At 34.1% G+C, this 15,722-nt stretch overlaps 1 protein-coding gene across 2 annotated transcripts in view; it reads left to right on the forward strand.

The window, feature by feature from the left end:
* Positions 1 to 14,308, forward strand: part of LOC145686152 (serine hydrolase-like protein) — a 46,946-nt gene extending 32,638 nt beyond the window's left edge. For both annotated transcript variants that reach the window (XM_081759146.1, XM_081759147.1), the window contains exon 3: positions 4,834 to 14,308. In XM_081759146.1, the coding sequence (XP_081615272.1) occupies positions 4,834 to 5,678 (845 nt within the window). In that variant the 3' untranslated portion in view covers positions 5,679 to 14,308. The remainder of the gene's footprint in view (positions 1 to 4,833) is intronic.
* Positions 14,309 to 15,722: the final 1,414 nt, after the last annotated feature.

Consider the following 15,722-nt stretch of genomic DNA (forward strand, 5'->3'; position numbering starts at 1 on the left):
GACGATGGTCGACCCGTTGATTTTCGTTTGCAAATAAACACATTTGCTTGAAACTGTCAATATTCCGAATTGGCTTTACTTGAAAATCAGTCAATTTCAAATTTTATACGCAAATGAGATTGAATAACCGTGACAGACTTACTGCAATGAAAATCAAGAACACAGGATGCTTTTTGTTCCCAATAGTTGCCATTGTTCTTACTTAAATAGAGCTGTCTCCTGATGAAGCTAGGACAATTAACAGGAAACTGCTTGCCTTGTGTAAGCGAGCTTCTCATGTAAAATGGAGTATAAGGTTAGCTGTGACTGTAAGGATATCTCGTTACAGAACATCGTAGATGCTAACTATCAAGGTAAACGAATGAATATCACGCTGTTAGACACAGAACGTTATTTTAAATTGAGAAATCGGATATTTTATTATTACATTAGAATTAAGTACTCTCGTCCACTCTCTTATATAAATAACATGACACTTCTAGTATTACGTCCCAGAGTATACCCTTAAGGTAAAGGAAACGGATGATTAATGAGAGTGGGTGACCATGAAATAATTGGCGGAAGGAGAGTGTGGGAGGAAACTGTAGAACCCCGATAAAACTTACAGACACGATGTTGTCCATCCTAAATTCGCGTGGCTGGGGATCGAATCAGTAATCTTTCACATCAGAGGTGAGTGCCCTACCATTCTACCGTCCCTCTATTTTTGACGTAGGACTACGTGATATAAATATAAGATAGAAAAATAAAAAAAAAAAATAAATAAAGCATATTACATCATTCCTAATTCATAAAGTGGTTATAGTTACAGTTAGTCAAAGAAACGATAAGATGTTTATATCAACCTGTTATAAAGATCAATAACTTTACCTCAAGCATCCTTAAAAGCATCTTTCCACACACAATTTCGATGTTAGACTCACAATTTTTCAATGCGAAGAGTGATAACAAGTGCTTGACAAAAACTATTCTATGTCTGTTTACAAGAAAATTATTTTTGTTATTCGGTTTGTGTGCCCTTTTTTCATCTTTAATTTTGTATTAGAAGACAAAAACTACGCTGACATTATTTATCTGAGCACTTAGTCAAACATCATAAACTGTACACAAAAATGGCATAGTTTTTGTCAAAATTAATGACAACAGAATAAATTTCGAGAACCAGAGAACTTATAGAAAATAAGTAGCGTATATTGTTTTCCTAAGATTCGTAAAAATAGGAACCTTTACATTCTTGTCTTAATTTGTTTCAGAGACAATTTCAAACTTTATATATAGATATACTTGTATATGCTTCAAGTAAGGTGATTGATCTTTTTAACAAGTGTTTATAAATTGTAGAACCATTGAGAAAGCTGATAATTAGTATTTACCTTTATACATGCCAAACGTGCTCCACATGTTCGTCACATTGTTAATAGGCTAAAATTGTGATATTGTCACTTCTTCTTCGTTACCATGATGATAGCCATTTATATATATACAAACGCGGGAAGCGACAGATGTATTGTAAAGTCAATACTATATAATCATTTACTGTTAGAGAAGAATTTGAAGAGGAAGTGAGAGTTGCTGGAAAAGCTTCTGCAGAGTGCTACTTACAATGGTGCTGTTTCAATATGGAATTCAAAAGAATAGACCTTTCTATGTTTAAATTATCATTTGTGTGTGGCTGTGTGTTTAAGCGTATTCGTTTATTTTTCACGTCAGTTTGAAGAAGTATCTCAGAAACCGCTGTTCGGAATACGCAACAGCTGCTTTAGGAACACAAATCGCTTACCACACATCGTATACTTCATAGGAACAAAAAGAAGTAATTAAATGTTAAATCAAGTGAGTACGGGCAATGAGTCATTAATTCGACATTTTTACTGCAAAAAGTCAATAGTTTGGTGTATTGATTGCGAACTAGTGTTGTGGTGGTGAAGAATGATGCAACGATTTGGGTTTGATTTACACAATTCATTGATGAGTTTTGGCAAACAAATTTATGTCACACAGCGTTTATAGTCCTTCGATCTTGCAAAGCTATGCCTGCCACATATCCAGTGTAACTGAAGAAACAACTTTGCAGCATTCCTCGAATGACACCTTTGTTAGTTTGAGCTCACTTTGAAACATCCAAACAGTGGATTGCCACTTAGTTTCATGTTTCTGTAAATAGATCCAAGTTTCATGCCCTGTAACAACATAGTACACGAAATTTGACTTACCTTGGTTGATTTTTTGAGCATTCCTTTACACCAGTTGACACGAACTTTTTGAACTTCAGTCAAGTTATGTGGGATCCAACAGCTTGAAAGATTCCGTACGTTCAGATGATTATGCAAAATCGAAGGTATTGCTTTCATTTCAATATTCAAGGATGCTTGAATTTCATATTTCACATGCCGATCTCTCAATCATTTCACGCACAGCGCCGACATTACTGGCAGCAAGAGACGTGAATAAACGAGCTTTACCAAACTTATTACTCAAAGATGTGCAATCACACTGGAATTCGGATGACTGATTGTACACGGTCGTATTGGATTGAGCTTCATCCCCAAAACCCAAATGAAGTCACTTGATGCATTGTTTCGGTGTACTACATTTGTAATTATAAAAGTTATTGTCCGAAAATGTTCATGGGAAATGGTTTTTTTCTCACACAAAACTGCTTCTTCAAAGTTTTATAAAAAATAAACGAATCGGTTCAAACAAACAAAGATAATTTAAACACTGAATATTCTATTTTTCCGAATTTTATAATAGCGGAACAGAGCGCCATGGTAAGTAGTAGTTCGCGAAGCTTTTTTAATAGCCTTCGTAATTCACAAAAAAAGAGTAACATCTAAGGAACTTATTTCTGCAGGCGCCATAATAAGGTAAAAATTGCATAATTAATGTAAGCACCATTACAGTCTAATCGACCATAAAGAGATGCAATTATACACAATACAAACTCTCTAAGGTGCTGATTGATGAATTGTCGGCGCAGAAAATTGTACAAATATACAATTTTTAGGAGGTAAAATCATTACCCATTGTTAGAATAATGATAATTTTATTGACACATTTATATTTCGTACTTCTACCTTTTACAATATGAGTGAGATATTATAATCAGGGAAATAAAAAAAAAAAAAAATCTAGGCTTGTAGTCAGTAATGATGGCCCGAAACGAGCACACGTCCTAAATCCAATTATTATATATGAACAATATGTCGTGACATGTTGCACTTTATCAATATTCAGATGAACTATAAATTAAGAATGCATACGTAGCTGTTAATGCAAAAATATATAATACCAAAAATAATATTCAGAATAATACAATAAGTAGAGCACAAAACAAACAAACAAAAAAAAAAAAAAGAAAAAAAGAAAAGAAATAAAGAATTAAAAAAAAAAGTAAACTTGCGGGATACTAGGACAAGAGCTTTCAAATTGGGACTGTTCATGTTGGGACGTAGAATAACTTTACTTATGTTCCTATTAAAATTATATATAGTGACAGTACAAGAAGAAGATGACCAATTATGCGTGATTTAGCATGGATTTTAAACAACTATTAAACAGAAATTTTGTTCACATTTCAAATAGGCCTATTTTATACGACACCAGAATTATTTAAATGTAATATTCGACGGTAAGGATTACTTGAAGACTTAACGTAACCTCAAAATGTAGAAATACATAAAATGTATGATATCAGAGGGAAAATTCAAAAGGCATGTGAACTTGCTAATGTTACTTTCCATATTTGTCGTATACATAATAATATTTAAAGTATTGTTCACCTCAATATTTTTCTATCTGCCTTTTTAAAAATTACAAATCTTATAACTCTAACGTTTGAATTCTGGAACTATTTTCGTTTTCCATTTAGGCCCTTAACCTATTTAGAAACGAAAATATCTACCACCATGGCAACTAGAAGAAATGTGACGTCACATGATTTTAATCAATACAAGATTCTCACAGCATGCTCATATATTTCAAAATTTACCGTGTAGAAAGTCATAGTGTTTCTGCGAGGATAAAAATGTAACAATTAAGATGTTATTTGGTGTTCCATCTGTGTTTTATTTAATTTTACATCCAGTATGCTATGCTTCAAAATACATATAGCCGTTTTCGTTGTCGGAGCAGTAAAACGCGTAGCCTGGCAAGAAAAACGGTTATAGTAAACATCAGTAGAGGAGATGTAAAATAAAATAAAACATAGATGAAACACCAAAAGCTATCGCAATTGATTGAAAATAGGAACATGTGTAATATAAGTATAAAAATGATTGAAATTTCCCTAGATATAATATAGCTGATACATAATTTGAGAATTTGCCTTGACATAAAAACTTTTTGTCTCTATAAATTCAGCTGATTCAATAGAATAAGCTGTGGAACTTTTTACATACGAAATACTCATTACTAAGAGAAATTTACTCTCATCAGTCTTAACCCTTAACAGTTCACTATATTTTCTGTCTGTTTCCGGCACTCCTTGCAAAACAATATATCCACAGACTACCTTCCGCGTAAAATTTACCAGAGTTGTCACCAGGAAGCAATAGCTTCTCTGGATCGCGGAAAACATGTACACAAATAACCACAAGGAACAATACCTAAAAATAATAGTCTTCAAAAGCAATAGGCAAGATCAAAACATGTGTAACCAAATGGTTACGAAAACTCGTTAAGGGTTAAGTTTGGAAGTAATAACCTTCAAGTCTATTGTCGAATAAGCTTATTTTCATTTGATCTTATTGTTTGCGTTGATGCTTTATTATGCGTATATACATTTTCTTTATATATATATATAGTTATTTATCATTCTTTTTGTCTTTAAAGCTAAAACATGGGGCGAATCCTTCAAGTTTCCGGTATTGATGGTGCATGGATTACAAGATAATGCTGGAACGTTTGATCGATTGCTGCCTATGCTCCCTAAACAGTTTTATTACGTGGCCATCGACTTACCAGGGCATGGATATTCATCACATCTACCTCCTGGAGTGCCCTATTATTTTATGGATTGGGTAACAGCAGTAAAACGTGTAATAGATCATTTTCAATGGAATGAACTCTATTATATAGGACACAGTTTAGGTGGCCAGATTGGATTGTACGTGTCGCTTTTATATCCAAGTCATGTAACTAGATTAGTTATGCTTGATGTAGTACAGCCAATTTTGTTGCCAACGAAGTATTTTGTAGAAACTTATAGGAATAATTTTGCCCGGTTGCAAGAGATTGAACAGCGTCTGCTAGGAAAGTCGGCTCCATGTTATTCATACGAGGAAGCTTTGAAGAGAATGAGAAAGGGAAGAGTGAGTGTTTTAACAGACGATGCAGCAAATACTCTTTTACAACGATCGATTGAAAAATATCAAAATGGATATCGATTCACCCAGGATCAGAGATTGAAAGCTTATCATTTTATACCTATTAATGCAGAAGCTCACTTGGAAATCATTAAGAGCATTCGATGTAATTTAATGATTATTGTGTCTAGTGAGTCGAGGCGTTATTTGGAGCTGCGTTCAAGAGGCGAAGCACTTAAAGCATATCGAAAGATCTGTCCGTCCTTTAAATTAGTTCATGTGGAAGGGAATCATGACGTCCACAATAATACTCCAGAGAAAGTTGCTAATTACATTAATAAATTTTTGCTATTTCAAAAAAGTTCTTTGTGATGGAAGAACGCGATGTATGTAAAATTCTTAACTTTAGTTTTAGGGTGTAGATGTTACAGTAGCCAGTGCAATGTATTAAAGCTTTAAGTAGTATATAGATTCAAATACGGATCATGACATACAGTTGTGTTCGAAAAGGTGTCCACATTAGAGAATAAAGTTTTCATGTATCATATTCGTAGATGTGCAATAAATACGATTAAGTATCATGAATCAGGGGTAATTTAATAGTAGAACGCTTGTCATTCAGACAGCAGGGTGGGTGTAGTGATGGGTCAAATCTGTGTACAGTTAAATTCAAAATATTGCAGTCTCCATTTACCATTTGAGAGCCTCGTGTACATATATGTGAGATGGTTTTCGGGGAACACATATTGTATATAACTACTACTAAAGTTCATGAGCGTATAAGATGTTAACTTCTCGAACCCTCATCTTGATTCGCTGACGATGGTCACCAAGCATCAGTTGAAATTACAGGCATTTAGTTCCCATTCTATGAACATGCAAAATGTTTAGTAATTTAGAGTAAACACCGATAACATGACCTTATTTTTGTGTGAACTGCAGTCATACACCGTATAACTACCTTCGAACTTCTAAATCACTTCTGTATTTTGGTAATCTGAAATAACATATTGTAAAAATATGTATCTATTGCATTTGAATTGCATAACTGTAACATCGAAATGCGTACGTGATAACACATTCTTTTATTTTTTTCATAATATATAAAGAAACAATCTCAAAAAAGGAAGAAAAAAAAGTCCTTCAAAGGACAGTGATCGGTTAAGCGGATAGGGCTTTATCACTAGGTAGCCGAAGAATCTTGTTAGAAAAGGCATAATGCATTATTGCTTTCTGTATTTGACTTCGGAAAATGTGTGAATACATTGATATATTTTACAATGTTGCTATTTATTGGTAATTATCAATTCTCAAAAATCCTCCATATGCTAATTTTGAATAACTTACTTAACTGTAAAGCTTTTTCTTCTTTTTATATTTGTCTTCAAGGTCTCTCGTGCTGTGATCATTAGGAAATGACAATTGTAGGTATATCAGATAATCTTGGCTGAGGGAATAAAACAAATAAAAGAATTATTCCTTATATTTTTTGAGTTACTGTGTTAAATTTGCTAGTAGATTATGGTTGTGAGTCTAGATTAGTGACATTACACTATATGTTGTAACGAAAAGTTTTCACTATTATTCATAATTTATAAAATTATGTATAGTTACGATTTCATAAAATAATTTTAGAGAGATTTCCAGTAAGACGTTTCACAAATCCTGTTGCCATGTTTGGAATGTTATTTCTCTCTGTCATAGCATACATAAGATAACTGACCTTTTCTCATATTACTAGGAGAAGTGCAAAAAAGGCGCAAAAGAATAGAATATAACCCTTTTCTTTTTTATTTATTACGGATGTCTATATCTTGGCACTTTCCTTAGGAGCGGTTTGTGTGTTCTTTAAAGATCTTGCGAGCTCTTTTGTAGCTAAATATATATCGTTCGAGTCTTTGGCATGAAGAATTGGGTTTAATTCCCGGTGGGAACTATGCGGATCGGATCTCACGTAACCTGTATGTCTACAGCCTCGGTCCTGAAAGGAATGTTAAACCAAACCAATCCAATGACCTTGCGAGAGAATTTGTTTAACACATACTACTTGAGATAGTATAACAACTATGCTCGAATTCTCAGTTGTTCCTGATAAGAGTAGGCCTTATTCTCATCTTCTCTACTAATGTTTAGAGCCGTTGGTATTTTACATAGACGTTCGGTCTGATATGTCTGTCTATATTAACCTCTCTCTAGGGGCCGAGGTGGTTCAGCTGCAGAGCGCTTAACTCTGTTGCATTAAGTTCCAGGTTCGATCCGAGCTTGGGTTAAGTGGGTTTTATGGTGGATATACACAGTCTGCGGGGATTTTGTCAGAGTTTTTCCATTTCCTTTCAGTTTCTTCATTCCACCATTTTATTCATTTTGTTACAAAACACATTAACTTTAACATCTCACGGCTCACTCTCTGCTGCAGGTAGTAGTGGTAACAATGAGCTGGGTATCTATTGAACATGTAAATCTATCAGACTGAGATAGGAGGTAAGGAGCCCGATGGGGAAGAACACACAGAGAGGGAAATAACGAAATAGCACATAAGGAATTAATACGGTACATCTCTTTTATTGGTTGATATATTTATTGCACCGGTACGTAGCATCAACATGGGGAATACATCATGAAAATGCAGGAACACAGACATACAAACTTATGTGAAGGTAAACTAAATCGGAGATATATTACAGATAGCAATTATGTTGAATAACGTGCATACAGTATAAATATCAATGTAATATCCTGCTTTCTCAACTTAAGAACATCTTTTAATGGAGAATATAATTATCAAATAATATACATTGTTGTGATAAGCTTTGCAACAGCACTTTCAAACTTTCGCCGAGATGATTACAGAAAAAAGATCTCCCCCAGTTCCTAACCAGAGGGTAGCGTTCCCAAAACTAATGCAACGTTCTCTCTTTGTACTGCCATATTGATGCGTTGCAGTAGAAAAGAGGTTGCTCTAACGTCTCCTGACAATAAATAAATGCGGCGACGGACTTCTTTTATAAAGTTAAGACCTTCGGAACCCCAGGAACCACCTGATTCGATAGCTATAGTGACAAACTGATATTTGTCAAGTAAATTGCTGTACTTCTTGCATTTTTCAGTTTCACGGCGAGCAACCACGTTACCAGCTTGTGCTGAAGAAGAATGTATATTTGATGGGGCGAAGGTATCGGAACCAATAAAATCCCATAGAAGTGCTTTTTCTTTCTTCCACGGTATTAGGGTCATACCATCTGGCCTCTTACCGTCTGCACGACTGCATCCCAACGGTTCGCGTATAGAATGAACGCCTGCTAAAATTAGTGCCCTCATGATAATGTCGTTCACGCTGGAGTAGCGTGAATGTCTGTCCGCACTATTGGTACAGGAGAGTCTGTGAAGGCCCTTCTTGTTTACGACACTTCTACAGGCAGGACATCTGTGTTGCTCGCTAACATCTGCTCCCAAACGCAGTGCACTGGCAATTCGAAAACTGTCATTGGGAAGATGCAATCCTAAAGAAGGTGATGGAATAGCATGGAGCCAAGCGCCTGCTTCAGGAGGTGATGTAGCTAGGAGTCTGACCTTGTCTTCTGGGTTATCGGATGACTGAAGTAGAGAAAAAAAGTGATGATTTATAAGGGGATAGTCCCAAGAGGATTGTAATCCTCCCTTATCAAGATCAGGGGGATCTGATCCCACGATAAATGACCACTTAGAAATGCTGTCGTTGACATCCGAATCCGTTACAAGGCTCAGATCTTGTTGGAGAATAGTCTCGATCAATAGCGCCATAGAATGAAGACAGAAAGGATGAAAGAGCCAGGTCCATGGTGCGACTATTATATTTGCATTGCTATATAATCGAAGTATTTCATCTTTTATCATTATTATTTGTTGTTTATTATTACATGAACGCAAACAGCACAATTATTAAAATATAATTAAGACATTTATTAGCAATCAGTACGACGAAAAGTTATGAAATCATCAGAAGAGGATTCAGCAATAATTCACAAATATTTTATGCCAATCTTAACATTCAAATCAATCGTTTATTTACAATAATAATTCTGCATTTGCGTTGATTCACATATATTGGCTACGGTCATTGGTGCCAACAACCTCTCAAGAAAAAGAAAAAGGCTAGATGACCTCCAGATAATAAGCCTTTTTTACGCAAAAAATAGCTAGATTTTGAACTGCTAACCTATAACCCACATTGTAGATTTTAAGCCCTTTTCTGGTGCATGTGTGTAGGATTATAAGTGAGTTATAATAAAATTTGAAATGTTGAATTTTATTTTCTGTAAACTAACAAGTAGCATATATGACTTTAAGTCCATCAACAACTCACCTGATTCGTGAAAGTCAACAGCCATAATTATCAGTCGAAACAAGTCATCAGCAATGACATCACAGTTAGCCGAAGCGCTGGAATTGGATGCACTATCGTTCAATTGTGGATTGATTGTTTAGGCTGCCATTATCCCAATTTTCAGTAGTACTTCTTTTATTAGGTCATAGTCCTTATAACACTATTTATTTCTCCGTAGATCCACACGAATCATCATGATTGCATTGAGTATTTTCAAGCTCATCCTATTCCTTTTCTTTGTTGATTTGACTAAATAAAATCTCTTCGGCGTTAGACCAAGGGAGAGAAAGGAGCATAAGAGTAAATTTAGAAAGAGTTCAGCAAAAGGATTGTGACCACTTGCGTCTTTATATTTTGCTACTTCACTCCAAAATGAGAGTATTATTAGTTTCTGATCACTTAACAGCTGGAACATTCATTCACTGAACTTGAATTTTAGAGGTTGTGTCTGCTGGCAGTAGGAATATTTCTGCTAGCGAAATCAATGGATCTTTCAGAATACGGAATATATTCTCTACAAATATCACTGTGATTTTCCGAAGAATGTCTGTATTTTGAGAGAGTCTTTGTTGCAGCTGATTTTAGAATTTAACGAGCAACATTAAGCAACGATCCCTAAGCTGTCTTTCCTTCTCGGCAGGTAACTTCAACATTCTCATTTTCGTTTCAAATTCGTAGCCTAAATATGAATGTCTATCGATATAGTCATTCGTTATCCTCCAGGGTATCTAAGCAGCAGGTTGGCAATACCACTTTCCTCGCTACTGATTGTGTAAGATTACATAAATCATGTAACAGTTTGGCAGAATCTGCAGTGCTGGTCCGAAATGATATGTTTACTGCTTGAATTTCGCCATGAAATAGGCATGGAGGGACTTATCTGAGCACATATTACAGGGAAGCTCTGCTGTACATATCTCCTTATGGCGAAACATTTCAAAAAGAGTCTTTAACTCTAAAACCATTGATGTCAAGATTCTGATGACATCAGTTTCAATGAATAACCACTGAGTGTCACACGCTCTTAAAGGATCATGACCATCATTAATCGCATCATAAAGAAGTTCGTATTCTTGTTGATGAAGTGACGAGTGACTGAACCGGTTGTATGTTTCTTTCATAAGAAAACCTAAATTTCTGAGGAATGATTAAGCAGCAGCAGTTGAAACTGCCAATTGCAAAGAATTACACACGCACGGTATAAGTATTAGTTGAAGGGAAGTTTTCCTTGAATTCCTTGTACATGCCACCATTTACTCCTACCATAAGAGACGCATTGTTAGTCCCTATATCGGTTAGTTTAGTTCTTTCCTATATCGTTCATCTTAAGTTCTTTATTTTTTTTTGATTTCCTTCACTGCCGCCGCAACAATACAATCTGCACGCTGCAAGTTCTACTGTTAACAAATAAGTGAACATTATTTCTCCACGTGAAGCACTATAATATATTATAACACTTCCTAAGAGTTTGACACTTACATCCGTTGATTCATTCAGCAAAAGGCTATAGTAGACGTCATTAATGTCTTTCAGTAAGTCATTTTTCGAAGTGAGAAGCTAATATATTTGGGATCACGTTAACACACTTTGTCTTGTGTAATGTGATATTTGTTGCCGCACAACTGTCACTAAAATAATGTTTACATAAAGCTGTTAAATAATCCACAGCTAGAAAAGAAGTATATGTCGCTGCAAACAAAGTGCCCCTCACTAGCAAACTGACTTGTCTAAAGATTTTATAACAATAGAATCCAGGGAATGATATATTGAAAAAGCTTTGATGTTTTTGCCACCAACATGTTGGGATAGATCGTACCTCTGAGCCTTTATATCGCATTTGCAAAACCTACATCGTGCTTTTGGTGGAACTGAAGGAATTTCCAGAATCCAGTCCTTGAATTCATTTTCCACAAGCCATTGTTTACGAAACCTCTGTTGGTACTGAGGTGGCACTTTTTTTTTATTTACGCACAAAAAATCCTCAATATCCAAAATGTATAAACTAAAAGTAAATGTTTATAAGTATTATTCAGACGCACAAGTATTATTTACGACTCATGAGATTCTAAGTAAAAACAGAACAATACAAAAACACATTCTCAGTCGCAACACACCCGAAAGAAACTGACTATTAAGGTACAACAACAAGTTGTTTACACACTACCCGTAAGCAGAGAGCGAATAATCACGTGACTTCATTATTGTTGACAGAATTTACAGAAAATAAAATTTATATTTAATTTTCAATTCCAAGTGGTAAAACAACAAAGTGGAAATTGTGAATTCTTTGAAGTCATGAACTAAAATTTATAATTAGATCTCCTATTTGTTTCCTTTAATAAACAAACAATCTCCTTGGCTTGAAGAAGTGAACAATTATTAAATGTGTATTAGAGAACCTTCATTCTTGTAATGAAAAGCGAAATTAAAATAATAAAAAAGTAGCAAATGGGGCCGTTACGGGAGTAACATTGAAATGAGCGGTTGATATCCCAAGATAAGGATAGGATAGAGAATTGTTTGAAAAATTCTATTTGTAGGATTGGCTTCTGGTCTCAAGACCTGTAGATATTTTCAATTCATAAGCCTTCTCACAGGATCTTCATATTAGAAAATCACTATTTTGTATCCTGTTTCAAAACTACAAAACATTAAAAAAACTTTCAATAGTTTATATTTGCTTCAAAATACTTATATGATTTGATCTGTAAATTATTGTAAGCGTTTAAATTATCTTTTACCACTTGTATATCTAGAGTAGAACTCATTTAAAGCACGGCAGATTGCAATATTTTGAAACATGGCTGTACAAGGGTGTTCTTGTAAGTAATATTTTAATTCGTTTCCTTTGAGTTTATCGTTCTTGCATGTTATTTATTTATTTTTTATTCATTTATACTCTTTATCGACTCTATTTTCTCTGTGGTATTTACATAGAAAGCAGAACTAAGTAAATTTATCAGTTTAAACTAAATAATGCTCTCTTTTGTAACTTTACACAGAACTTTATGTGAACACGACTGTAAATTATAAATATACTCTTTGTTCTTGACTTCATTAGCCTCGCCATATCAATGCATCTTTTCTCACATGCTAGAATGTAAGGTTCATTTGCCAAATTATAGATTGCTCTTTGTTCTTAGATAAGTCAAAGTGTCTTACTTATACTATTCTTGAATTGACATTGGTGGCAAAATAGCCAAATAATAGAATGAAATAACGGTGCTGTATACTTACCCCCACCCTTGTGTTTTAGTGCATTGATTTGTATGGAGAGTTATTTTTTAGTTTGCTTGGAAATCAACTGAATTTTAATGTTCATTAAAAAAAAAGAAAGAAAGAAAACACGCAATAAGAGATGTAAAAGTAAGGATCAGTAATAAAAATGGTGCCGATGACGTTCTCAGAGAGAAAAGAAATGTTCAATTAAAGTAATAAACATGGAGGCACAAGATGAGCCACTTTTCTTGGAATTTTACTGATTTCGTGAGATTTATTTAAATGTTCTCACTTTGTAAGTATTGATTTTTTACACACACACACACACACACACACACACATATATATATATATATATATATATATATATATATATATATATATATAATATAATATATAAATTCAATAATTTAATTTAAGCTATTTAAGCTATATCAGGGCTCATAGTGAGTCACTTTTTTAACTAAAAGTTACTTTTTTTTCAAGTTCGTCACTAAAAGTTACTTTTTTTGGGAGGTAAAGTGACTTTTTCGTGTGAATTATGTTTTGCATTGGCAGTTTTCTAAGAAAAATATTATAAAAGTAAATGGAAAAAGCCAGAAACTTGTTACTCACTACTCTTCTGAAAGCTTCAGTACTTGCTGCCACATGTAAAACAGTCAGCTTTATTCTCACTTCAGCTTATTCATTCTAAAGCACAGTGGATGGTTGGTGGATGCTTAAGCTCTCAAGGTGGGATTGAGAACCCTTCTGTCTCTATTCTTTCTTCTATCATAATAGTCTTTAGTTTTCTCTCGTAATAGTTAATGCTCCCCTCAACGTTGTGTGTGTGTATTTGTGTGGTTCGTCATATTGGTCTTGTTTTATCAGGGTGCCTAGGGTCACGAAAGTCACGAAATTTAGCATTTGGGTCACGATTTTTTTATCTGTACAAATGTAAGTACAGATTGGAAAATTTTGTTCTATAAAACGTCATAATTTACCACCAAAATTATCTATGGTCGGCGTTAGACGCTATCAAATCGCATGCAAACCACACTTCTATCGCATGGATGAAAATTCGGCCTAATTCGCACCCAAATTCACTCTTTAGAGTGTTACAAAATTTTATGATTTGGTAAAGAATAGGTCACGAAAAAGTCACGAAATTTCATTTTGGAATTTTAGTATATATCCTGGTTATGCTTTTTATATGTTCTTCTTAAGAGTAGGTGATGAATTTGAATATTTCATGGCTTTGAAAACTCTCAGTGCTAAGTTAAATATAATGTCTGGGATAAAGAAGTTCGGAAGTAGCCCAGAACTGGTTCCACTTACTCAGAAGCTTCTTACATCTGCTAAGTCTGCTTACCGTAACTACAAAGCATACTTAGAAAACTTAAGAAAGCAGGAAGCTGAAAAAGAAGTAAAGAAGAAAAGATGAAACAAAACAACAAACAGAGAGAGAGGTGATGGAGAAATTGACAGAGGAAATATGGGGGGCATAATGAGATTTTGTTTACTTTTTGGTCACTTTTTCGTGTTCTCTTGGTCACTATTTGGTCACTTTCTCGTGGGCTTTTGGTCACTTTTCAACTATTTACAAGAGACCAGACCACTATGAGCCCTGCTATGTTAAATTTTCTCTAATTCAAATTCATTTTTGGAAACGAGGGCCATTTAAGGGGACTTGAAGAAGAAATCAATAAAGTCACATAGTTAAAATTCCTATTAATATCGAAGAAAACAGAAATATAAGTCTCTATATAAATCAGTGACGTAAAAAAGTAAATTAATAAAATAGAAATGATGGGTGCTCTGCACTGTCAGAAGCGTTCCTAGTTCAATTCCAAGCTATGTAAGTTTATGGTAGGCCTGTTCGTTACTTTCCTCGGAGTTCCCTCTTGCACCATTTCATTTTACCAATTCTTTCATCATCAGTTTCCTAATATATGTTATTCGTATTGTTTGTTGTATAGAAAGTACCGTGGGGCTTTAAACTGAATATTCCGTTTCTAATGCTCATTATGTATGTAGAACGTTTATATTGAAAGGTGAAGTATGAACTCAAATGTTGTATCGAAAACTACTGAAAACTTATTATATTTTTACTATATTCATGGAATGTAACGTCATCAGGACGAGAGTAATTTTAGCAAGAAAAAGCTCAGTTCCTACTGTCTAGTCTTGTTAAATAAAATTGTTGGATTTTCTTATTTTTAAAGGGTCAGTATTTGGAATATGTGCAATAACTTAATACTTCTGACAAAAGAGCTAATAAAAATTACAACGAAAATGGTGCTTTGTATTAAAATGAAAATCATTGTATTTTGGTACATCATGATCAATAAGTTGAATCATAAATGATATAACAATATAGTGTACTTAAATTCTGGGCTATAAACTCTTTTATGGTTTCTCACCTACTTTCTTTTTTTCAGCACAAGAGTGATGAAGAGAATAAAACGATAACCAACTTTCATCCGATTATACTTAGTGATTGTCTTTCATTTATATCTTAACCTTTATTAAAGACTTAACTACACGTCTGAATATGAATAGAAAATTTTCTGAAGAATGTGGAGATTAATGAAGAAAATAATGGTAATACACAAAACATAAATATCAATTCTAAAACTTAAATTCGATATTAATTATACAGATTTTCTGGCCTTAATATAATCGAAATGTTCACAAGACCGAAATTAAATAATTGTAATATAATACCATGGATTCCCAAGTAAGATTGCGTCAGACTTCACAGGTCCAAATAAAATATAAATGTTACTTTGTTACAGAAAACTGATTACAGGAAGCAAAGTAAAAGTAATTCATTGAAGGTTCCCTAGAACTCC

Source organism: Thermobia domestica, chromosome 5, assembly GCF_964235325.1.
Source record: "Thermobia domestica chromosome 5, izTheDome1.hap1.1, whole genome shotgun sequence".
Classification (NCBI taxonomy): Eukaryota; Metazoa; Arthropoda; class Insecta; order Zygentoma; family Lepismatidae; genus Thermobia; species Thermobia domestica.